The 27,152-nt window shown below is 38.0% G+C and overlaps 1 protein-coding gene across 1 annotated transcript in view; it reads right to left on the bottom strand.

Moving 5' to 3' along the window:
• SLC10A2 (solute carrier family 10 member 2) overlaps nucleotides 1–5,400 on the bottom strand; it is a 26,689-nt gene extending 21,289 nt beyond the window's left edge. The window contains exon 1 of the mRNA XM_017861287.1: nucleotides 4,427–5,400. Coding sequence (XP_017716776.1) covers nucleotides 4,427–4,803 — 377 coding nt within the window. The 5' untranslated portion in view covers nucleotides 4,804–5,400. The remainder of the gene's footprint in view (nucleotides 1–4,426) is intronic.
• Between the last annotated feature and the right edge of the window lie 21,752 nt (nucleotides 5,401–27,152).

The raw sequence follows: 27,152 nt of genomic DNA, 5'->3' as shown, positions 1-27,152 counted from the left end.
GTGAGGAGGGTTTATTAATTGGATCCCAGTGAAGAGAATTCTGAGAATTTTGTTTTAAAATGTAAGAAAATATTAAAGAAGGAAGTCTTTTCTGTCTTTGTTTTCTTTCGAAGATCCTTGACAAACCTTTAATTCTGAATATTGCTACGACAATCTATGATGTTGTATCATAATTTTGAGTTTGTTGAGAGCAGTTTCTTAAGGATTGTGATGAGGGACAAAAGAGGATTTGGAGAAGGAAAGGTTTAGACTTGTGAGCAGCCTTGATGAAGAGACCTTGCAGATGAACAGACGAATAGGTGGCTGGAAGTTGATGCTATTTGAATGAATACAAGAACAAAATCAAATCGCTCAAAATGAGATTCGAAACAATTCACAGATAACGAATTTTAAGAAATAATATAGGAGCCTAAATTAGCAAAAGAAAATATCATCTTACACAAAAAAAATCTGAAGTTCTATAAAAGGCATGGATATAAAAAATACATATACTACCTTGAACTTATATTAGAATGAGAGAAAAGAGTAAGTATAAGAGAACTAAAAAAAAAAAGACTTGGCCTTAATTTTGACTTCAGTTCTATTAACTGCCAGGGAGATTTTCTTTTGTGTGTATGGAAATAAAAGAAAGAATAAATGTAAATTTAGTGAATGTTGAGGAATTCAGCGAAATCAGTGTTAAGCAATGTAAAAGACTATAATCATATTAGAAGTAAAATACCTAGTGTGAAGGATCTAACATAGTGTATATAGGCAGTGCTAGAAATTGGAGAAATGAAAAGTGATGGAAAGAGTGTAGAGAAAGCTTATGAGCCTGCATAGGGGTAGTGGGTAGATCTGGGTGATTCCAGTTCTGACTCAGGCACACATTGACTCAATGACCTTGGTCAAGGTTATGAATCTTAACTTTATTATCTGCCAAATGCAGAAAATAATAGTACTAACTTTAGAGGACTCTTGGGAGGATGAAATACATCAACGTATTTTGAGTACTTAGCACTGTGTATGGCATATACTAGTGTTTAGTAAATATTAGCTAGTAAAATAAATGCTACTGGAGAGAAACAATTTTTGGTTACTTTGAGGGAAAATAAAGGAAAAAGCCAAACGGTTTTGGGTTAGGTCTCCCAGAGTAGACAGGAGACATTTAGGGGTTGACATAGGAAGGATTGATTGCTGTGAATTTGTGATTAGCCAGAGGGTCAGGTTTCTTGAGTATCTAAAATATCAGTGAATGCTGCACTGGAAGCTGAAAAATCTAACAGCATTTGACCAAAGAACAAAGGATGTGGTAGGAAAGTCTATAAAATAATAAAAAGGAATGTAGAAAGTAGGTGGCAGGGAAGGAATTGGGGGCAACTGGGAGAAGGACGCATAAGAATGGATTCCCCAAAGAGGAAGCCAAAGAAAGGAAATGAGAAGTCCTTGCATGGTGTGGCTGAGGCCATTAAGAAGGATGAAGACACCGGATATTTGCCTGCGTCTGGGTAGAGAGCAGACACAAAGGAGATAAGAGGTTTCTGTGTCCCCTCAACTATGGGTTTTAGCCACCAGCAGATTCACCTGAAATGTTACCTTCTCTTCTCCCTGATGCTTTTTGTGCATGTGATGTCCATGGCACAGCTGCAACTTAGGTGAAAATATATGTGTACCAATCAGATTCACAAACAACTTTCCAGGCTGGGAGTGGTCAGAAAAGGAGCTGAAATAGTACTTGCTGAATTCCAATGATCAAGGTTTATTGTCTATTATTTTTTATTTTTCAAAGTCAGTAGAGATTGCAAAATGCAGTGGCTTTCCAGGTTCATAAGAGATGATAGGGTGAGAGGAAAATGTTTTGGTTTCTTCTCCCAAGAACCATAACCAAAAGAGTTAAAACCAGGTGGAATGGTTTTGCTGGCATTGTGTGGCATTAGCTCAATTAGTGGAGCTGCCTGTTAACATAAATAGTCATGTCTTCATGCCATTGCTAGAGTTCAAGTGGAGATAGAGAAGGTAAAATTCTAAGCATACACAATTGGAAATACGAATGTTAGATAGGATTGTATCTAAATAAATTATCAGAAGACTTTGGTTATCCAATTCTTAATCCAGAAGAATAAAAAGTTTTGGAAAACTGTTACCCAGTAACTCAGGTTCTACTCTTTTAATTAATTTGTATTAAAGAAATATTGGAATATTGTTTTCCTAACACACAATGCATAATATTATCATCTACACAGCAGTATAATTTAACCTCTTCTCAATGATTAATACCCATCCTGACAAACATGATTATCGGTTATTCTAAAATACAGTGACAACTTCTTGTGTTTGTAGAATAAGTGATACAGAGACTAGAGACTAAATAAGTGCTACAGAAACCAGAGAGAATAATTGATAATTAAGACAGAATATGTGATAGAGAGATTAAGTGATAGGGAATAAGCAGTAGAGAGATGGCTGTGTGTTGTCAGTGTCTGCTTTGCTTTGTAGGTATTTTGATCTGCTCTTTCGCCCTTCCTAACACTCTGCTTCCTTCCTCGCTCCTCATTTCTGGAAAATAGCACAACAGAGCTTTAGAATAAAAATAGTTATGTAGGTCCTGCATAAGCAGCATTTATGAGATTAATTTAAATTTATTTTGGGTGTGCAGTGTCTTTTATTGGGTCTTGTTGAGCTCTGGATAGGTGAGGTTGATCCATGTTGCGTTATAGGGCTTATTCTGACTTGCTGGAAGAATTCATTTGCACAGATTTAGCTGGAGGTTTCTACCAAGGCTTCATATTCTACTTTTAGTTCTTATTAAAAAAATAATTTATAGGAATTGTTATGATAGGTAGACAGGATTACATAATCATCTCCTGTTTCAGGAGAAATAAGATTTCCTTAAAACCACAGAAAAATGTAACTTGGAGCTTTTAGGTTAGATCTTACTGTTTTTAGCTCACAGAAGAGAATTCATTTCAATGACCTAATAGTCCAGCACCACACACATTTTTTTCTGTCTTATAAAAGGGTTCCATGTGTGGCATTATATTGAGGTACAAAACTCCTCTGCATTAAAAGTTACAAATAGTATGAGAAAGCTGTTTATTGGAGGTCAAGGCCCAATGTTCCATGTAGCTCAGTTTTCTCAGTGTAATAGTTGCTGGCATTTACAATTCTCACTTCTGTGTACCTGTGTCCAGGTCAAACTACATCGAAGTCTAAAAAGACCTTATTGCTATATTGTGGTTCACAGATCAACTAAATCTGAATAGCACTTGCCATCCTTTGTTGTTTTATAAGGCTTTCCTTAAAAAAAAAAAAAAAAAAAAAAGCAATTGCACGGTGGATATCATATTAAAAGACTAAGCCATGTGAAGGTATAGGGTTTGTATGACTTTTTTAAAGCTTCTGGAGAAACCAGCACCAGTTGAAATGAGACAGCAGGTTCCTAATTGCTCACTGGGTACTCTATCAATTCAGTGGTTACATTTCTACACTTTGTGCTTCTCTCCTCTGCCTGTAGTAGCTGGGGATGAACAGAGCTAATCGCCTACTGTACAGTATTTAATAAGCACACGTTGTGTTAGCACCTGGATGGTTTGCAGAAGGAAATGCATACCTTTTAAGGGAAATGAGGAACCGTGAGCTAAGAAAAAAGACATTTGTCTCTTCAACTTTCAGCATTAAATTTCTCAGTCTCGTCACATTAATGCTTCATCTTATTTCTATTAGTTTTTTTTTTTTTCTTTTCCAGTGCTAGTTCAGACTGGCACAGGATGAATTGGGCAAACATTGCAATTTAGATTACTTTGTGGGAAGTGGAGAAACCATTTTCTGTTTATTTCATAGTAAGGTAAGCATAATTTTAAAAAAAAAGCTGCTGTAGGCTTTTCCCCCACTTTTAATGCCAGTAGAGGTGAAACAAATATATGAACTCTTCCTTAGGTTTTATACCAGGAAAATGTTTGCCCAAAGAACTGGCTATATTTGATGGAGTTGATCACTGTCTCACTAGAGGTTCTAATGTTTGACAAACAGTTTTATTTTCTGATTGCACCCAGAGCTCCTCATCATTACAAAGAAAGTGCATTTTGCTTTTTTTTTTTTTTTTTTTTTCTGTTACCAACAGAATAAACCTCCTCAGCTGCAGCTTGTGGTTTGGAAAAGATTACTTTTTTAAAAAAAGCTTTTAATCTTTTCCTAGAGATCAACAGCAATTATGCAACTCCCTGTTAACTGAGTTAGATGTAAAAACACAAACACAAAATATAAATCCTCCAATTCTAATAGCTAAACAGCTGTGCTAGAAAGCATGTGAACGCATTTATTCTGTCCTGTTTAATTCCTTAGTCATACTTTAGATGGGTAGCAAATCAGTTGAACATTCAGTATGCCATAGGCTTCTGGAAGGATTACTCCAAGGTGATTGAGTAGTTAGAGGTGTAGATAATCTTACCTCAGGTCCATATCGCCATCGACCCAATAGGCCAAGATATTGGAGGAAGTTCCTCCAGGGCAGCATCCCATAATGAGCACCACCACGGCCTGGATGGGCAGGATGTCAAAGGCCACAGACAGGATGAATCCTGCGAGGGGCATGATTCCAAACTGACAGAGGAAGCCAACACAAATGCCCCACGGCCGCTTTATGTGCCCTAGAAATTTCTTGATTTCCACGTTGCATCCCATGGAGAACATCACCAAGGCCAACAGGATGGTCAGCACCACACTTAGGACCACACTTAGGGTGTTATTGAAATTGCTGTCAGGTACCACACAGGATGCACCAGAGCAAACTGTTGCATTGTCCACACAGCTGTTCGGATCATTCATTGCTGGGTCTGCTGCTCAAAAGGCCAAGTCCACAGAAGTGCTGGTCCCTGGGCCCTGGCTCTGCTGCCAGTTGAGATAAGCAACGTTTACTTCTACCCCATCAAACTTTTAAACGCCTTCTAAAAATATGTCACTTGGTGTCTCTTTTGAAAGCCACCTTAGGGAAGTAATAAAAAACAATAAATGCTAGGATGTCAGTTTCAAGAGGTAACATTACAACACAGAGCACGTTGTGAATCATGAAAGCCCAGCAAAATTATTGGTCAAGACAGAGAGTTACGATTAATCATTTATTGGCATGATAATGAACCATGCCATATAAAAAGAGCTGCGTTAATGTTTAATGCCACGAAGGTTTGTTGGATAATTTCAGTTAAGTGACACTTAAAATCAACTCCAAATAGTACAGAATCTTATAGGGATTGAGCCATAGGAACCATGCCATATAAAAAGAGCCGTGCTAATGTTTAATGACATGAAGGTTTGTTGGATAATTTCAGTTAAGTGACACTTAAAATCAACTCTGAATAGTACAGAATCTTAGAAGGACTGAGCCATAGGAACACATATTGTTCTCTAATTTCCCTTTCAATAGAAGGGTTTAAGGTCCCGAATAGTTGAGTGCCCTGTGCCAAATTATGTTGCAAATTAGGCGTCAGACTCTGAACTGGGACCCAGATCTCCATCCAATTTCCTCTCCCAATAGTTTTGCTACTGTATCAGTGTTTCCTGGAATTGCTCTATAGTGTCCATAAAGCATATGGAAGTTTAAGAAACTTCTAGGGTCTTGGTGCAAATCTGAGAGAGTAACATTTGGGAAGAGAGAATGTGTTCTGGTGGAAAGGAGTCTGACTTGTACAGCCACCCTCAACCACTTACACATGCAATTATGTGTGCGTTGTCATAGTAACAGAGTGCTTTATAGGCGGAGACAATACAGTTATTTAGAGGGATGAACCTCAGAGAATTAGGTCAAAGTGACAGGATCTCTTTGTGCTTGGAGTCATAAATTGAAATTCGATCTTTTCTTTTTTTTTTTTTTTTGGCAGGGGATTCCAAGGGAGATTTTTGTAAATGTCAAATAGTCGACCTCATTATGGGCAGAATGTTGTATTTCAGTACATAGGGAAGATAAAGAGGTAGAGAAGAGATTGTCCTGTTTTCAGGAGTGTATAACCCAGTTATTGAGTCAGGACACAGAGTAATAATAAAATTGAATATTCCAATCATGATTCACAATTTGTAGGACAAATTCTAATTTAATATTCAACTTAATCATCTTAAATTAAGCGGGATTATCTCTCCCATTTTACAGATGACGACTTAAGGGTTGAGGAAATTGAGTGCTTTAGATAAGGTTAAAGGGAAATAAGAGAACGACGTGCTTTCCTATGGCTGGTATCTGGAATATTGGAACCGAGCGTTCTGATTATGCAAAGAAAATGATCGGTTTGGCTTGCTGGGGATTGGAGTAGTATCTTAGAACAGAGCTTCTCAAAACTCAGTGTGAACAGGATTCCCTGGGGGGTCTTGTTAAAATGCAGATTCTGATTCTGGAAGTCTAGGGCGAGTTTTCTTTCTAGCAAACTTGTAGTTGATGGCAATGACACTGATCTGCGGTCACACTTCTAGTATCATGGCCTCAGGATATCAGGGTGACAACAGTTGTACCCATATTGGTAACAACAGAACTTACTGGTCACAATTGAAAGCAGCTTTTGCAGAGAAACTCAGTATGGGAAAATTAACCTTTTTCATAACTTGAGTAAATGTGAGCTGTGGCTAGCAGAATGGGCCACTGAGCAGAAGAGCTAATAGAGTGAAATGTCCAAACCACTGGTGGGGGTGCCTAGGCATTGAGCTACTGGGAAAAACCTGAGCCATTTCCTTCCAGGGCAACAGCGATTTGTACTTGTTGATGTGGTTCCCGGCCCAGGAGAGAATCTCTGAGCTATCAAGTCCTGCCTGCCTTTCTAGCACAAGTGGGCTGCCATTACTTCTGTCCTGGCTGCCTGCCAATTCCTGGGAGAGCCTTCTGTCTTTCCCACCTCTTCCCCACCCCAACAGCTAAATGATAAACCAGGTAATTCCCAAAGAGGCCTCCCCTCCCACTCCTAGGTGTATCATGACTTGGCCCTACCCTGCTGGCCGCTCCAAGCATTTCCTGAGACTGACCTCTGTCGGGAGCTGGCCCTCCGCAGGGCAGATGGGCCAAGTGCACTCCCTGCTGCCACACCTGAGCATCTGCACCTGGCCGCTCACACCTGGGCACCTGCACCTGAGCACCTGTGGCTGGCTCTTCCCCCGACTCCCAAAGCTGGGTGAGGCAGATGCCCATGCAGTGTTGATCAGTTTACAGTCTCTCTTTTCTGCTTTCTCTTAACCTCAAACATTAGGTGAAAGGCAGAAAGCTAGCCTAGGATTGAACAGCAAATAGCCTCTTCACCAGGTCTGATCTGCAAAAGAAAATTTGAGCCCTGCAGATGGGAAGGATTTGGATTCTGAAATTTCTTTTAAAGTTGGAAGGCTGCAGTGCAAGGCCCAATGCACAGGGCTCAAGACAGGCATATTTAGACACCCTCCTTTGAACTCAAATGGGTTTCCCAGGGCAGGCCTCCTGTTTTGGGCCATGGCTGTTGCTGGGTTGGCCAGGTGTAATCCAACCTTAGGCTTTTTGCCCACAGTGCTGGAAGCAGGGAAGAAAAGTGAAGAGAGCAGAAAGCAGGTTCAGAACAAAGCTCTTCTCAAATTTCAGATGACTTGCTAAGGAGATTTTAGGCTCCCAGGGGCAGAATGCTTTGCATATAGACAACTTGCAAATGAGCAGTCTGTTCGACTAGACAGGGTGCTACAGTTCTGCTTAAAAAAAAGTGCCAATGCATTTCTAATTTTCACAATGTTTTTACATACATTTGCACATTAGGCTCGAGAGGTTTTATATTCAAGTATTGCAATGATTCACAATTAATTAGTACCCTTAACTTCAGCTATATTCAAATCCAGACACTGAAAGTATCTAAATGTATAAAAAGAATTCTCTGGAATTGCAATACGGAATTGGGAACAGATGCCACCTGAGAGGGGCAAGTCAGGAGGTTGGAGCTTCATTTTCAGTGTCATCCTTCTCAGTCTTGTCTGCTATATTTTGTCACATCATGGGCTCACATGCAGGCCACCCTCAGGAAACCAGGAGCCGATTCCTGCTTCTGGTCACCTGGGTGCAGACATGGGAATTGTGGTTTAATTTGACATCTGAGACTTCCCTTTGGTTCCTGTGTGTCAATTTGAGGAGGCCAGGGTTTAATAGCTTTCTAGCATGTTTGCCCTGAAGTTCACGTGATAAAAGATGAGTTTCCTATCTTCTATTGTGTTTCATCAGAAATGGCTCTATTCAGATCAATGATCCTCTGGGATCTGAGTGATTGTGTTAAGTACTTTCCTGTGACTGAAGTTATCTCCCTCTCTCTCCTCTCTAGTTCCTTCCTACAGATTGATCTTTTATAGAACCTGGAAGTCCCACAATTAGAGCTCTTTGGAGTTACCACTGACCCTCTTTAAGACAAAAAGTACCCTGGGGAGAATGCCCCGTGAATGACTAGCTATTCGTTCTTGAGTCTTTAGAGGAAAAAGGCAGCACAGTATTGAGGAGAAGAAAGTAGGATAGAAGAACCTGGAATCTACTGGATGGAAAAGGTACTAGGCTTGGAATCAGAACTGAGTTCTTGATCTGCTTCTTTTGAAAATACTGTGCAGACTATTCAGGTTTTTAGGAATGAATGCAAATCCTTATTAAACATCTGTAGCATGGTCCCACCACTTTGGAAAATGATTATAGCTAAATGTCCATATGCCCTCCAACCCAGTCATTCCAGTCCTAGGTTTCAATCTAAAGAAATCTATAAATGAAGTTCCCCAAGAGACATGAACTAGAATGTTCACAGTAACTCCATTCATAATAGTGCCAAACTGGAAACTATCCAAATGTCCACGATAGGTAGAATAGGTAAGTATATTATGGTATATTCACACGATGGACTTCTATATATCAGCTGGATGAGTAATCTACTACCACAAATCTAATGTGGAGTGAAAGAAACCAGAAACTACTGAACACATACAAAAACAGAAAAGTGAATCTATGGTGTCAGAAGTTAGGACAGTTGTTACCTTGGAAGTATTGGAAGATCAGAGACTAGGAAGGGTCGCAAGCACCAATACTTCAATGTAAACAACAACAACAAAAGTCAACCTGACACATTTGATGAGAAGAGGTCGGGGAGCAGTCTGTGCCCAGGTCTAGAGAAGGCAGAAAATGACACTAAACTTGAGCAGAAGTCAGGAGAGAATAAGACTGGGAGCAGAGATGGGAGGAGAAGTTGGGGCATAGGGCTAGGAGGTGTGTAGGTGGATGGCTAGTTCACCTTCATCATTTTGGCAAGGGTTGGCTCTATTCATTATCCTATGTCTCACTCATTTTGTTGTTGTTATCAGTCAATCATTTTCTAAGTATCTGAAAACATTAGTTCTCTGAACCTATAATTAAATATTTTTTGGTTAATCAGTCCTAGATAAACCTCCAAGCAAATCCTCTTCGTAGACAGCAACTTCTGCATGCTCTCTGGTTCACTAGAAACACGTAATCTTAAAGTAGAAAAGTAATCGATGTATTTTGCTAACAGTGCCTGTTGTCCCTTGCAAGCATGACAAACATTTTGTTACTCACGTTTTTGTCTTTGCTTTTATAACGTGAATGAATAGCAAATTCTTGTAAATCCACGACCTTGCGACCTTGCGGTGGCTGATTGTATTGCTGCTCTCAGTTAATTGCTTCCTGCTTCTCTGTAACGGGATTCTATAGCCACAGCTGTTGAAATTGGCTTGTAGCGCTTCCCTGTTGAAGGAATAGCCAATTTTTTTTTTGTCTTTTTGTGCAGGGTAGGGGGACAGAGTCGCCCTGTCGTCCAGATCGGAGTGCAGTGGTGTGATCACAGTTCACTGTAGCCTCCCTTGCCCAGGCTCAAGCTGTTCTCCCACCTCACCCGCTCTACTAGTTGGGACCACAGGCATGCATTACTATGCCTGGCTAACTTTTAAATTTTTTGTAAAGATGGGAGTGGGTGGGATGGGGTCAGGGGTTGGGCTGGAGGGAGTCTCACTATGTTGCCCAGAGTGGTCTCAAACCCCTGGGCTCAAGCAATCCTTCCATCTCGGCTTCCTAATGTTCTGGGATTACAGGCATGAGCCACCACACCTGCCCAGAATAGCCAATTGTTAAGCGTTAGTGTTGAGCCATGGGATTGCTTCGGCCAAGTAAGCAATAGTGATAGTGATAAGTATGCTACCTCCAAGCAGAAACTCCTAAAATCACTGTGTGTTTGCACCACATTTTCCCCACTCTTTTGCCTTTGCATGGGAATTGCAAATCCCTGCTAAAAGCTCTTCATTCATCTATTCCTAGAATGAGAAGACACGTGGAGCAGAGCCATGGAAGCCACAGAAACATGAGGTTGTGCTATAAACAACAGGGAGCGTGGGGCCTTTTGTCATATCATATAAAATAGTAAAAACTGACTGTTACTTATCTGCTGTGATTTTCAAGCTAATCAGATCAGCATTTTTTGTGAGTTACTATAATTACACATTAGAGGTTGATTGTGTCCCCACAAAATTCATGAATCGGAAGCCTTAATCCCTGGTACCTCAGAATGTAATAATGTTTGGAGATAGGGTCTTTAAAGTGGTGGTTAAGTTATAATGTGGCCATTAGGGTGGTGTCCTCAGAAAAAGAGGGAATTTGGACATGTTGAGTGACACCGGGAATGCCTGCCAATCTATCTACCTCTGGTGATGCTTTTTGTCTTAAAGTAAATTTTATCAGTTTTAAAAAATATGACTGTACTAGTCTGTTCTCCTGCTGCTAATAAAGATATATCTGAGACTGGATAATTTATAAAGGAAAGAGGTTTAATGGACTCACAGTTCCCCATGGCTGGGGTGTCTCACAATCATGGCATAAGAGCAAGGGATGTCTTACATGGCGGCAGACAAGAAAGCATGTACAGAGGAACTCTCATTTATAAAACCATCAGATCTCATGAGACTTATTCACTATTACGAGAATATTATGGGTGAAACTGCCTGCATGATTCAATAATCTCCACCTGGCACCGCCCTTGACACATGGTGATTATTATAATTCAAAGTGAGATTTGGGTGGGGACACAGGGCCAAACCATATCAATGACTACAGCAGATTTCTCCTTGTCATGCTTGTGTGGCATGTCTTTTATATCCTTTCGTTTGTAATCTTTCTTTTTCTTTGAATTTAAGATGTGTTTTTTTAAAATAGCAATGCAGAGTTTGTTTATTCTGAAAATTCCTTTCACTTACATTTAATATGATGTATTCTATATCTGGGTTTAAATCTTTAGTTTTACCAAATACTTTCTATTTGAATATATATTTTATATTCCCTTTTTCTTTCTTGCCTTGTTTTTAATTTATTATTTTCTATTATTGCATTTGTCTTATGTGTTAGATTGGGAGTTTTAAACAGTGTTGCTATTATTATTTTAGTGGTGGCATTAGACATTACACCATGCCTCCTTTCGTTTTCAAGCCATTGTTTTTGTATTTTTGTCTCATTCTCAGCTAATGCAAGAACCCTTATGGACACATGTCATTGAAGCTGTGAATTTTATGTCTCTCTAGCTTAAATTAAGAAAAAGACCCATTATTTTCATTTACAAGTTAATATTCATTACATTTATCCAAATACTTCTTATTTTGTTGCTCCTCATTTTTTTTTTTTTCATTTCTGAACAACTGTCTGATTTTTTCTTCCTGAAGACAACACTTAGCATTTTCTTTAGGGAGGGGCTTCTAGCAGCAATTGTTTTTTCAGTTATGATTTGCTATCTCCATTCTTGCAGGATATTTTAACTAAGTATGAAATTATATTTTAGGAGTGATTTACCTTCAGCACTTTGAAGTTATAACTACATTTTATTCTGAATTCCATTGTGTCTATTGAGTGATTATCTATAAGGCTTATTGTTGTTCCTTTGAAAGTAACTTATCCTTTTTCTCCCTTCTGGCTGATTTTAATATTTTCTCTTTGTCTTTGTTTTTCAGCATTTTAAACAATGTACTTACATATACTTTTTTAAATTTATCTTGCCTGAGCTTCATAATGATTTTAAATATATTACTAAACATCTTGTCTCAATTTTGGCAAGTTGTCAGTCACCATCTTAGCAAACATTACTTCTTTTTTTTCTCAGACACAAATTGCCCATACTTTAGGCTTTCTCAGTGTGCCTTCTGAGTTGCTCACTCTTTCTTTTATATCATCTATAATATTTTTTCCATCCTTTTTTTTGAACCTATTCTTCTGGTCTATATCAGTTCACCAATTCTCTCTTCATTCAACTGTGTTTATTCTGCTGCTAAGCTGATCTATATGTTTCTAATTTCAATTATTGTACCTTTTATTTTCAGTTTTTTAAGTTATCTAGTTCTATGATGAGAATTTTGTTTGTGACATTCTTGAACACAGTAAGCAGACTTCCTTAAAAACATAGACTCTCTAGTATCTGGAACCACTATGGATCTGATTCCATTGCCTTTTTTCTTTTTTTTTTGTTCATACTGGGTTTCATTTATGTTGGCCTGTCTCCTTGAGGATTTAAAAAAGTTATGTACCAGACTCCAATCACTGTCTTCTATTCTTAAAACATTGTCAGCTGTGCAGCTAATTCTCTCTATTGTCTCTTCTAGTATTCCAAGAACAATCCTTTGGGAAAAATGGCCTCCGCCATTTGTTTAACCTCCTTGGATCTCTATTTCCTATCTTATTAGCTATCTGTTATCTTCAAGAAGATTATTTTTAAGGTTTTTACACCTATTTTCGTCTCATGAAAATGTTGGTCAAAAATGCTTACTCTGCTTTAGCTTGGGTACTTTTATTTTGAAGAATTATCAAATGTTTGTCTTTAGTGTTACTTTCCTTTTGTCTTTTTATTGATTGACATTCATATGTGAATTTATTTCTGTCAATGAGTTAGTCAGTCAGAATTTGCAATTAATGTGGAAGCTTTATTTTGAGAAAAATGTGGTATTAAGTCATACTAGTAAGCACCATCTTAAACCTTACCATATAGTTTATTGCTGGCTGCTGTCTGTCTTTGATCCTTACCATTGTATTTTGTTTTAAGCTCAAATAGTCACTAAACATTGTAGGTATGACTGTACTTAGAATTTATTTTAGTTTATTCCCCTTACTTGATAGAAGTGGGGGTTACTATTGCATATCTTGAGGAATATTCTATTTCTTCTTCTCAAACTACCCTTTTCTCATCTTCAAAGATAATCTCTTTCACGAAGCCTGATTTCAACCAGCCAATTGACAGGAAAGAGGGGCCAGGGATGGAAACTTCTCACTCTTATTATAAGCTGATAGTTTAATCTTCATACTATGTGGTCTTTCAGTAAACTTGCCTTTAAAATATGTTGATATATACAAACTACCACAAGAAAACTTAATTCCCAGGGTTCTAAGAAGAGACATTAGAGGTGTAAAGAGGAATATGATATGTAACTAAATGCAATAAAGAACAAACTTTTTAATTTTTATACATCGATTATACTAAATATTGTCACTATTGACAATTCCTTTGGTATTTGGGACATATTGATTGAACTTAATTATGGAATGAGTGAAGCTGATGACACTATGTGGGAAAGCCTTGTTTAAAAACATCTGAGCCTTGTCTCTACTAAAAATACAAAAATTAGCCGGGTGTGGTGGCACGCATCTGTAGTCCCAGCTACTCAGGAAGCTGAAGCAGGAGAGTTTCTTGAGGCTGGGGGGCAGAGGTTGCAGTGAGCTGAGATCGTGCCACTGCACTCCAGCCTGAGTGACAGAGTGATACTCTGTCTCAAAGAACAAACAAACAAAAATCTGAGTTCTGGTAAAATGTATATTTTGAAAAATAAATGGGTGTCAATTCCCATCAAGCATCATAAGGCCCCACAATTTACTCACATATGGGCTTGATTTTCCTGTGGCATATCTCATTTTCATAAAAAGAAAATCTTATTGATTTGGAAGTTATTAATCAGAACACCCTTCTCTGTTACTGAGTGCTGAAAAGGAAGAGCAGAGCTTCTCAAATGTGGTCGGAACTCCAAAAATCTCCACTACATCTTGAGGAATACTGCTCTGGAATTTTGGACTGTCTGCAAGGTTAGTGCAGCCCCAATAAATGTTTAAAAATTTAACTACAATTTGTTCCATTTGTTTCATTGAAGGTTTTCTTAACATTGGATAATTACTGAAGAGAACATTTTGAATTTTTGCTGCATGTGTGGTAGAATAATTCTTTGAATATTATTATTATTATTATTATTGCTGTAAGAATTTCTTTTTATTCCAAGGAGTTCGTCACTTTTTGGGTTTCTATCACTCAGGAGGTTGTAGACGGATTGCATAGCTAATCAGGAACCAGGATAGGGCCTCCTTATGTCTTAGCTTCTGGTTTGCTGGTGCAGAGTGGTTGGAGTCTATCAACTTTCCAATGACTGGTTCCTTAAATCAACTCACAAGACAGTGATATTTGAACCAAAATGCCAAATAATTATTAATTGCAATGGGGAAAATTTATTTCTGGTGGTCTCTATTCACATACCTCCTTTGCAGTCTCAGGGTACCTTAGGGCTACTCAGAATTTTGCTTGCTAAAAAGAACGAAGGGAGAAAGATAATCTTAACATCTGTTTTTTTTCCAGGCTATGTAAAATCCAGAGAGCTCTCCCTGCCTTCCAGATTTCCCAACTCTAGTGAGTTTCAGAGAGAACAGCATTTCTGTCCCCAATTCAGTCTTGCTTTCTTCTGAATATTTGATAAAGAGACAGGAATTTCTTTGATTTGTACTTGCCTTTATTTGACCTCTGCTGAACATTGCCTTGATGTTTACACATTATTTTTTCAGAATAATAATCCCATTGAACATTTTCTGGATAATTAGTTAAGTTTTTTCTCGGCTAGTCTGTTCTCCTGCTGCTAATAAAGACAAACCTGAGACTGAGTAATTTATAAAGGAAAGAGGTTTAATTGACTCACAGTTCCACACGACTGGGGAGGCCTCACAATCATGGTGGAAGAGCAAGGGATGTCTTACATAGTGGCAGGCAAGAAAGAGCTTGTGCAGGGGAACTTCTCTTTTTAAAACCATCAAATCTTGTGAGACTTATTTGCTATCATGAGAACAGCATGGGAAAGACTTATCCCCATGATTCAGTTACCTCCCACCAGGTCCCTCTCACAACACATGGCAACTATGGAAGCTACAATTCAAGATGAGATTTGGGTGGGGACACAGCCAAACCATATCACAGGCTCTTCTTTTAGAGAATTTTACCTAAAAACATTGCCTTTCTGAAGACTTTTGCAATAAATTATCTTTTCCTTGACATGTTTATTTTACGAATTTAATTTGCAGAAGATAACCATCTTAGCTATTTGATGGGCATTATCTAGTTTATAAAATATGTTCATAAGTTAATATACACAAACATATTTACATGTTTCATATCAAGTCTCTCAAAATAATTCTTTTTACCCCTAAAAACATCTGAATTTTTTCTCAGATAAAGAAAGGAAGAAGATCATTCCTTCAAAATAAAAATTGCATTTGTGTAGTTGGGAACTTTTCTTGAATGATATCTTGAAACTAAAATGGGAAATAATTACTAAAAGGAATCAACATATATTTCCTGTCCAAATGTAGTAAGTAAAGAATGATTGCACTGTGTTTCATCTTTGGAGCAATGTGTGAAAGGTGGTACAGAAAGGCTTGGTTTGGTCCCAGTAATAGTGTGAATCTGTGTAGGAGAAGCCAGTGGCAGGTTGTCCCCAGGTGTCCCTGGATTGATTTAATAGCCTCTACTGGGAAGCAAGAATTGGAAGAACAGGCAATTGAAAAGAATAAGTAGCGATATGGTTAAATAACAAGTCTTGAGGTCCCTAAAAAAATGAAAAATGGAATTACCATATGATCCAGCATTCCCACTTGTGGGTATATCTCCAAAAGGACTGAAAACAATATCTCAAAGAGTTATTTGCACATTTATGTTTTATTGCACAATTGTTCACAGTAGCCAAGAGGTGGGAACAACTTAAATAAACATGGACAGATGGATGGCTGACAAGATGTGTTGTATATATGGAATATTATGGAGCCTTGAAACAGAAGGAAGTCCCGTCATATGCTACAGCATGGATGAACCTTGAAAATATTCTGCTAAATGAAAAAAGCCAGTCACAAAAAGACAAATACTGCCTAATTCCACTTACAGGAGATATCTAGAGTAGTCAGACTCTTAGAAACAGAAAGTAGAAAAGTGGTCACCAGGGGCTATGGGAGGGGAAAATGGGGAGTTGTTGTTCAGTGGGCACAGAGTTTTGGTTTTACAGGATGGAAAGTTCTAGAGATCGGTTGCACAACAATGTGAATATGGTTAATACTACGTACTTAAAAATGGTTAAGATTGCAACTTTTATGTTACTTATTTTTTTAACCACAATTTAAGCATGAAAGGATAGTCTTGGATCATATGGCTTTTTCTCAGCTTCAGACCAATACCAGGACACTTGCTACCTCCATCAGAGCTTTGCACTGTCCCACAGACTTTCACACTTTTCCTGGCCTTGCTTTCATTGCACATGAATTTTCCTGTCCATGGTTCTTGGTTCACCCAATGGTGCTTCCTCAAGCACCCACACTCTCCAAGGGTTAGGAGGCAAAGTGCTGAGAGGTTCAGAGGGAGACAAAAGCACTGCTTGTTGTGGGAGAGGGGGAAAATAGTTGCTTTCAAAGTCCTTCCTGATCTTGGCCTCATTTTTTTGTTCTTTACCAATAAGTCCCAGGGATAATGTTTGGGTAGACACAGAGTCTGTGAACTCCTAGGAGATACTGTACAAGCACCCAGGCTCAGGTTTCTGGAGGAGATGATATAGAGTGTATGAGAGTGGGGTGGGTGAACTAGTTAAACTTTAAAGTTCTTTCAACCTCTGAGATTCCTTTATTCCTTCCCAATCTTTTTGTCTTTTATTGTTATAAACACAGGCTTTTGTGATGTGTTTATTCAAGATGTGTTTATTCAAGATGACATTTTATATTTTTCTAAATGTCGCTCTCCTATCAATTATATATAAAATTCACATTAGTTTCTATATGGGACAATTTATGCAAAATAAGAGGGCTTTGTATGGTTTTGAGATTCTGAAACTTTTGATTTATATAAGATATTACACAGAATTTTCTACAATAACTTCCCACTTCTGCATTATTTTCTGACTTTGAAAGTGAAGGAGGCCATAAACTATATTTTACAGTTAACAGACCTTTAAAAAATATCAATAGAGTCTTAGCTTTCGTATCAGTATGCCATCTAGGGACAAACAGGTCTGTCCTGACAATTTTATTTATTTTACTTATCTTAACACATAATTTATTATCAAAGATTCCACGAAGCTAGCCTTCTCCTAATACAATGCATTAATCGAAGTGGGACATAAACACTGAGGCCAAACCACAACCACCTGCTCTATTCAAAGCAGGACAATTATTTCCTGAAGATGAAAGTCTCTTTATGAGTGCTGTCAATTCTTCATCTTTTTCCATAGTAAAAATGCTTTTTAACTGGTTCCTATTGGTATTCCAGGTAGCTAACATTTAAATCATGACTTATTTGCGAGAAATCCCATCTATCAAGAAGTGGGAAAAGGCAGTACTGTGTTGAGAGAAAGGGGACTTGTAGTGCATCCAAATTAATCTGTTTGTGTTTTAAGTATCCTCATTCTATACACATGGAAAATGGATATTTTTAACATTCATCAGTAGCTTCACACAGAACACATTTTGGAAGTCCCTTAGACTTTATGACATTCAGGATACTTAAATTTGAATTTTCATAGATCAGGCAATAAATTAACAACCCTCAATACCTAGGACTTCTCTCTCTCCTGTGTTACATTTCCTTAACATTTCTTAGTGAATGTTTATGAATGTTTTGATTTATTTTAACTCCGTAGTGACCAACTTTAAGTTAAACAGTCACTTGTAAAAGGTTTCATGACTCTGCTTTCCCAGTGACATCAGAATTGCTATTGTCTGTACTATGCCGTATGGGTGAGTATGGAGCTGACCCTTGGAATCAGACATTAGACTGCAGCACAGACCAGAATGATTTGCACTGGCTGCAATGAAGGAGAATGCAATGAACAAACAAATGTTTTCGTTATGTTAGATGGCACAGTTTTGGCTTCCTTCTCCTTAACATTTCTTCCTTTTGAAGTAGAGAGGAGTCTATCTGGTTCATTTGCGGATCATCAGAAATATAATAAGGATAGCTCTTTTAAAATATAAAATTAAAAAGGAAGCTATTAAGTGCCTACAGAAAATTCCAGAAGCTTATTAGTTTTAATTTTTAAAGTCACCTCTGTTACTTACTACAGAGTGGCAACAGAACATTCTGGAGCCAGACCGCTGGGTCTGAATCTCAGCCCCTCCTTTCCTACTCATCTGACCTGGGGCAAATTAACGGAAGCATTTTGTGTCTTTGTTTCCTCTTTAGTAAAATGGGTTATAAATAGTACCTAGTTCATGATGACAGCATGAGGATTAAATGACTGTTCAAAGAACATGGAGCAAAGCTTGTCACATTTAGCTTATTGGAAAAGGCAGTTTCTTACTTTGATTAAAGAGAAACAAACCAAACCCAATCCTGCGGTTAGCTTTCTAATAACTCCAGTGAAGGGGAAGTGAATGGAAAAAGCCCTTCATTATATGAAAACAAATAAATATTAAGTTCCTACCATAAGCAAAGTAGTACACTAGGGAGAGGCTTAGAAGTGAAAGGTATAGCTCCAAGTGCCGAAGTGTGATGCAGTTAGACAGGAGACAAGAGGCAGAGGCTCACTGAGGGTCTCCCATGGTGCACCTCTCTCATAGCTCTTGTTACCCTGTGTCATTCTTGCTGGTTTCAAGGGTACCCTCTGCCTTCTAACAACAGGATCTTTGTTTTAGCCTTAATGCCTAACAGGTCCTGGAGGACATTAAATGTTCAACCCATATTTGTTGATTGAATGAATAAATGCATGAATCCTTTTGAAATAAAATGGCTATGAAACTATTCACTAAAGAAATGAGATTTGATATGGGCTTTGAATGATGGAAGAATTTACATGAGCGTTGCCAGATCAAATGCAGGATGTCCAGTTAAATAAGAATTTCAGATAAACATCAAATATTTTTTTCAGTGTGAATATGTTTCATGCAATATTTGGGACATACTTATACTAAAAATGATTCACTGTTTACATTTCAGACAATCTTTTTTTTGTATAAGTATATACAAAATATTGCATGGAATATACTTTTACTAAAATTTATTCATTTTTTTCTGAAATTCAAACTTCGTTTGATGTCCTGTATTTTTATTTGCTAAATCTTGCAACCCCAATAACAGAAATAGGGGAATAGAAGGAGTTTTAATTTAAGGAAATGGCAAGAGAAATAGATGTAGGCATTTTGTTTTGAGAAAATTGGGTTTTGAGTAGAAATATCTGAACGAAGAATTGGGGTGGGAATAATCCCTGGAATAGTACTCTTTGTTTCCATTTTTTTCTTTTTTTTTTTTTAACTGTATATTTCTGAGCACCCTCCCCTGACCCTACCTTGATCTTCCTTGATCCTCCAGCATAGATGTTCTGTGTAAGGTAAAGAGGAAAGGGTTTCCAAGACATGTAGCCTTTCGGTCATTCAACCTATAAAGTTACCTTAAATGCTACCGCCTGTATAAGAGACAGGTACATGACTGTGTGTTTAGGAAAACAGTGACTCACAATAAGCATACATTTAGACATTTCAAACAGATTTATTGTAGCTCTTTAATGTAAATAGAAACTGACCATATTGTTTTCTTTAGATAGACTCAACCCTGGATTTTGACAGGTGCTTGGGTAAGTTAGCTGAAAGCCTTCCCTTTGCTCTTTCGATGTTCTTATTATGAAAGACAGCCTGGGCTAACTCTCCCAATATGAGTGTCCCTTTTCTTTTCTTTCCTTCTTTCCTTCCTCTCTTCCTTCTTTCTATTTCTCTTTCTTTTTACTAATTCCGTGATTCAGTACCTTTTAAAAAAAATCTGGAAACAAACAAACAAACTGTATTGGGAGTTTTTATGCTTATTATATTGTATTAAATACCTAGTGTTCATCATAATTCGCTGGGCTGTGAGAGCCTTATAAATATCTAATAAATAAAAACAACATATTCTTCCAGGTGCTCCTGTTGAAAAACAAGACAAAACATTTGACCTATCGCTTAAATTAACACTCTTTTCCGTAAACTACTTAAAATATTGACTATAAAGACATAGGACCCAATTGTGCTCATTAACAGTAAATCTTCTCATCTTTTCCACCTTTCAACTTTTAGACTTTAAGGCATTTAAAAGGCATGGATCCAGAAAGGCAAAACCACAGAGACCAAGCAGCAAAATGAAAGGAAGATAAAAGATATTTATTTTCTATCAGCATTCATAACTTTTATTATTCAACCTAATTTCATTCTTCTGCATATGTGAAGTGAATTGTTTATAATGAGAAAAGGGAAAGAATACTGAATTTCATGGGATGAAAGACTCTTTTAAAGATAAACCAAAGGGCAATTGAGAAGTATGGTCCCAAAGAATAATAATAGAATCTTCCCTTTTAAACTTTATTTTATTTCAGTGACTCCATGGCCTGGTGCATTATGCGGTCACCTGAGAATGTGAAGTACTGGTGGGCTTTCATCTGGAAACATTAAATAAAATGCCTGGTTCTCTCTTCTCTCTCTCTCTCTCTTTCTGGCTTTCAGTATATAGATACAGCTATGGAAAATATTGTTCACTGCCAGTAACAGGAACAGAAGGGAAAAATAAATGTTATGTTGATATAATTACTAATATTTGCAAAATAAAACAAATTTAAATAAATATAAGGTGAATATAGGATATTTCTCCATGATACAGTATTCAATTCAATTTGAAAAATATTTGCTCAGTGCTTTCAGCAGGCCAAGCTCTGTTTTAGGCGTCGGAGGAAATGTAATGATACAGTCTTTATGCTCAGGCTGATTATGGTTTGATGGTGGCAAGGAAAAAATTCAATATACAAGTGATTATCATATAGAACAGAATGTAGTAAGAGCCTAAGGAGGGCTATACCCACAGCACCAAGACATGTTTGATGCAGACGAGATTACATCTTGTTGTGAGAGCAGGAGGATAGGGTGATTGTGGTCAGGAAGGAAGTAAAATTTGAAATGGAAATTGACTGGGGGAGAAATGGGAGAATAAGTTTCTGGTGGAAATAAAGTTGCAAATCATTAAAAGGATTGCTGAAAAAGATCTGGCCCTGCTGGAGAGTATGGTGTTTGTAGGCAATGCAAGGAGATCAGGCTAGAAAGTGAGGTTGGGGCTAAACTTCTGAAGGGCTTTGAGTGCCAGAATCCGTCTTTTCTACCTAATGTGGCTGGCTGTAAGAAACCATTGAAGATCAGAGTGCAATAATCCGATTAATTTGGCATCCATTTGAAAAGTGCTGTGGATCAGAAGGAATTTGCCAGTAAGAACAAGAAAGACTTGGAAGCAATTTAGAATCCATGTGAGAGGTGATAAGACTCTAAAGAAAGTTGGTGGCAGTAACGTGGGATCTGAGGAGAGCCGAGATCGTCAAGTTGTGTTCTAGCCTGCTTCTGTGTTTCAAAGAGGCTTGGTTGGACCAAATCAATCAGCTCCCTGCTACTTCTGGAATTAGATGTGTCTCACTTTCCTTCCTAAGTCCTGGGCTTTCTAGGCTTGCCCAGGAATAGGGAAAGGGGGATAGCATGTGCAAAGGTTGCTATCTAGTTTATGGCAAATTTTCTTTCCACTTGAGAGTCACGAAAGCAACGTTTAAAAATGTTATTTATCACTCTTTAAACCACAAACTGATGGAAGAAAGGGTGAGCTGAAACAAGCTCCAAAAGTGCACTTATACTGATTTACCCAGTGCTTGCTCAAGATGCTGTTTTCCAGTTCATGCACTTGAGCAGCTCCCTCTCACTGCACAGGCGCTTGTTTCTCAGTGTTCAGTTAACTTGGGAAGGGTGTTGGGAGGAAGGCACTGGAGGACAGGTATTGCATCTTTACTCAAGACAGCCAGGAAAGATTGGAGCCAGAAGACAAATACAAAGCCTGCCTACTTAAAAGAGAGAAAGTCTGAAGTCAAAAGTCAGCTTGTGATGAGAACAATGTTGATGAAAAAGGATTGAATAAGATAAAAATGCCTAGGATTGGGATACCTGGAACATGGTCCCGTTGTGTAGTGGGCCCAATAATAATAGGTAATATTTATTTAATATTCATTGTATAATAGTGAAGTTGCAGATATTGTAACCTGCATTTTTCCCCCTCTCTCTGATGGTGATATTGAATCCGAGAATGGCATGTCTCAGTTCTGTGAAGTTTCAATGCATTCATATTCAGTTCTTCCACCAGCTTTATGAGGTGGGGTCTATTTTATCTGAACTTCATAGGTGAAGAACTTCAGGAGGTAAACTTCACAAGGAGGTGAAGTGACTTGTTCCAGATCACATAGCCTGGAAGTGGTGAAGTTAGAATTTAGCTTATAGAGAAAAATAGGAAAATGAAAATGGAAGGTAAGTAGCCTAGGAAAGTTAAAAAATAGTAAATCCAGTGTTTCAACGGTAAAGTCATGGAAATTTAGGTAAAAATTGCACATGGATATCATCTAGGACTCACTAGAGTAATCTAAATAAATGGTACTTAGCTTAGGTACTTACAACATTAAGATTTGGTCTTCAAAACAGATTTTTTAAAAATTAAAAAATTATATATATTGATTTATTTATTTTTCCAGGCAGAGTCTAGCCATGATGCCCAGGCTGGTCTCAAACTTCTGTCCTGAAGCAATCCTCCCAGCTTAGCCTTCCAAAGCATTGGGATTACAGGTCTGAGCCACCACATCCAGCTTTTATTTTTTATATTTTACAAACTGTATCCACAACAATGCTAACATTGGAGTAGGAAGTCTTTGGTGTAAATTTATTTGGCCTTGTTACTTTGTTGGCCTTGTTACTTTGATTGAAATTGTATACAAACATAGACTATAAAGATATATTTTTCATTTTCCCATTCCCACTCTGCTAGACTATGCCTGCAGTTCTGTGACGGGAACAAATGCATTTGTCTTTACAATAAATGGGCTCCAAGCTACTGGGCGCTCATCTGGAAGGACATTCCAGATCTTGGGCACATCAAGTGTGGAGGCCTTTTGCATCTCTCTGAGTCAACAGTCAACCCTGTGAGGGCAAAATCCTCATTAAAGAAATGGATGCTAAATAGAGTGTTAGCCTGGTGACAAAACACGCCTGAGGAGCTATGTGCTGAGCATGGGATGTGGATCCACTGCCTCTCCAGGAATGTAAAGCAGTCCTTGTTGCACTGAGAGAAATAATTGTCAAGTTTGTTAAGTTGTTTTCTTGGTTCTCTGGGAGAAAATGTTGGATTCTCTCCCTGATAAGCCAGATAGATACTTTGAGCCGACTTTCAGGGGGCCAAAAGTGTCAAGGTGAAGTTCCCTACTTCTTGGAGGAAATGCAAAGTAAATTGGAATGTACTATAGTGTTTCATCAACTAGGCAATGGGTAACCCTATTTGCTGAATGTATGTTAGTTTAGCAATTGACCTTTTATAGAATAGCTACTTTTGCATGAAGAGATGCCTTCCAGAAGTTGCCATGTCCAGCCCAGCCCTATTACCTCTGTAGAAGCCCTTTGTCCTCTTCCCTAGCCTGGAAGTGGATCTACAGGGCAAGCTGGGTGAATTCTTATGATGGAGAATCATCAGGAGAAGTTTCTGGAGACACCAAACTTGCATTTCTCTTTTTCTCCTGAGCAGAGCATTATAAACACCTTCCAAAACCATGATGATCTCTGACTCTTCCCTTGGAGCCTTGCTATCTTTTCTTCTCTGCTTCCTTCTCTCAGTTAAACTTGCCACACTGTTGCCTTCATTGCTGCTGTCCTTCCAGAGTGAGCACAGTTACTGGGAATTCACAGGGACAGCTGGGTTAATAGGGGTGGGGTGAAGGAAATTAATGGTAAATTGGAATCTGCATCCCAGAAATAGAAGGTATTGATGACTCAAAGGTGAGGTTTCTGTGGATTAAATGGACATGATGGATATGAAAATGTTCAAGCAATTTATTATGAATAAGGCTGCTCTCATGGGTCTAGATGTACTATCATCCTGTCCCTTGTGTCCTTGGTTTCGGGATCCTTTTCAGTATGTGCACCATATGAAATTGGTACATGAGTTGAAAACTATTTATTGGCCTAGTTATAAACATAATTTCTTGGTCTAAGGGCATATCACTTATAATTACCATGATACAAAGATTTTCCCACTCTGTATTTATACCTAGAAAATGCATTTCATTCTCATTTGTTTGAGGAATGAATATTCATTTTTAGGTGTACTAAGATCTTTGCTTTTCTTCTTCAGGTTGACCTATTTTGACTCTTCTCTGCTTATTAGCACTTTATAAGCATAGATAGAAGAAATAGAATGAAATAAAACACATTATTTAAGTGTGGTAGATGTTGTAGTAAAGAGAAGAGGGAAGTTTTTTGGAAGATAGGAGACAGTTATTGGCTCATTAATTTCAATTATGTTGTTACTTATTAGCACAAATAATTGACAATTGGCTGTACATAAGAACTTAACAAGAGACCTAAAGATCTTCGATGAGTGGCTATAAGGCTTACCTTTATGTGTGTGCAAAACATTGCTTTTAAATAATAATAATACCTAGAAAGTTGTGTCTGTGGCCAGCAATTAGCATTTGTTTTCAGTTAAAAGTTTAATTGTTTCAATAGCTGAGTGAATGTATCTTGAAGTAGGAAACTAATGACATAAACTATTATCTTATTAAATATGCAGGGCAATAATAATCTCATTGAACCTGTAGTGTGAGTGAGATTCAATTTCACCAAGGCCAAAGTGGTAGACAAGGTATATCAAAAGTATGGGAAGAAGATAGTTAAGCAGAAATACCCAACCTGACATGTCATTGTTTTTATATGTTTTATACCAACAAAATATCAGGTGAAAGAGGCAAGTTACTTATCATCATGTAGGGGCAGAACAAATTTGGGTTATGTGATCTACAAGAGTATAGTTGTAGTGACTCAAGAAGCAGTAAGGTAAGAGCTATTAGCTGATAAATAGTTTTTTTAGATTTGTTTTGTTTTGCTTTAGAGGAGGACATTTATTGACTACCCACTGTGCCAGAGCATTTTTCATTTGCTAACTTACTTGATTCTTCTAATAACCTTGTTTTTACTGACAAATTAGAAGATTTATTTTTGTTAATATTCATTACCAATAGTAGATGTGGTCAGTATCAATCAATTGTTGGGATGTTTATCATAAAATACAGATATAGGTTTGGAGAGGACCGAATAAAGAACCAAGAAATGCTGAACCAAAATGATTTAGGGATGCTGACATCACATATTACATCCTAAAAGAAGTGCGAATCATTTATGATAGTGCCATACAGCAAGACAGCTAGTTAGAAAGAACTCTGCAAAGTGTTAGTAGTGGCCATGAGTTCAGGTTTTTTTATTTTTATTTTATTTTATTTTTTTGTTTGTTTGTTTGTAGAATCTTTAGCAACTCTATTTCAAGCCTGTGACTATAACCCTAGCAATCTGCCTTGTAAACATATATTCCTAGCAACTAGGAAAACCAGATGTGGTGATTTAAAATTCTGTCCACATTCATTTCTTTAAAAGGTAGAGAGTACTTCTATTCCCTTCAAATGTGAGCCACATTTACTGACTTGTTTCTAATGAATAGGATGAGGCAAAAATGATGCTGTGTGACTTTGAAGGTCATAAAAGGCATTGCATCTTCCTTGCTGCCCTCTCGTGGAACACTCATTCTGGAGGACATGTAAGCAGCCTTATGGAGAGATACATTTGGTGAAGAACTGAGGCCTTCTGCTAAGAGTTAGTAAGAAACCAAGGCTTTTGGAAATAGCTGTGAGTGTGCCATCTTGGAAGCAGATGGCCCAGCCCCAGTTGAACTTTCAGAGAAGGCTGCAGTTCTGCCTATTATCTTGACTGCAACCTCTGGAGAGACCTTGAGCCATAACTTCCCAGCTAAGCAGCTTCTGCATGTCTTACCCATGCAAACCATGAGATAATGAGTGTTTCTTGATTTAAGCCACTAAGTGTTGACTGATTTGTTATACAACAATAGATAATTAATATACAAAGACAGAGAACATATGTGTCAGCACAAATTAACCTATATTATTCGAAGAAAATAAGTTGGTTGCCCAAAGAAAACAGAGCCTCAAGTCAAGCTTGTGTGCTTATGCTTTGCCAGAGAATATAATTGGAGGGAAGAAATAATGAGGGGAAAAAGAAAGTGAGGCAAGGAAGACAGGAAACAATTCAAAGTGGTGCCTAATAGAACAGGCTACAATATTGGGGGAACCTGCCCCCAATATTTCAACATAGGTTCTTTCTATTTTCCAAAAGTGTCAGTTAGCTGAGAAATAAAGAGAAAGAGTACAAAGAGAGGAATTTTACCGCTGGGCTGCTGGGGGTGACATCACATATCGGTAGCACCATGATGTCCATCCGAGGCTCAAACCAGCAAGTTTTTTATTAAGGGTTTCAAAAGGGGAAGGGATGTAAAACAGGGAGTAGGTACAAAGATCACATGCTTCAAAGGGGCAAAAAGCAGAACAACAATCACATGCTTCTGAGAGAACAGGACAAAGGCAAAGCGGAACTACTGTTAACAGTCTATGTTAGACTGTGCATGTACTGTCTTGATAAACATCTTAAACAACAGAAAACAGGGTTCGAGAGCAGAGAACCGGTTTGACCACAAATTTACCAGGGCGGAGTATTTCCACACCCTAATAAGCCTGAGGGTACTGCAGGAGACCAGTCATATCTCAGTCCTTATCTCAACCACATAAGACAGACACTCCCAGAATGACCATTTATAGACCTTCCCCTAGGAATGCATTCCTTTCCCAGAGTATTAATATTAATATCCCTTAAGGAAAAGAAATTAGCAATATCTCTCCTACTTGCATGTCTGTTTATAGGCTCTCTGCAAGAAGAAAAATATGGCTCTTTTTTTCCAACCCTGCAGGCAGTCAGACCTTATGGTTGTCTTCCCTTATTCCCTAAAAATCACAGTTATTCTGTTCTT

Source organism: Rhinopithecus bieti, unplaced genomic scaffold, assembly GCF_001698545.2.
Source record: "Rhinopithecus bieti isolate Rb0 unplaced genomic scaffold, ASM169854v2 scaffold_2254, whole genome shotgun sequence".
Classification (NCBI taxonomy): Eukaryota; Metazoa; Chordata; class Mammalia; order Primates; family Cercopithecidae; genus Rhinopithecus; species Rhinopithecus bieti.
Note: the sequence above shows the minus strand (reverse complement) of the source record. Positions and strands in the feature narration are given on the sequence as shown.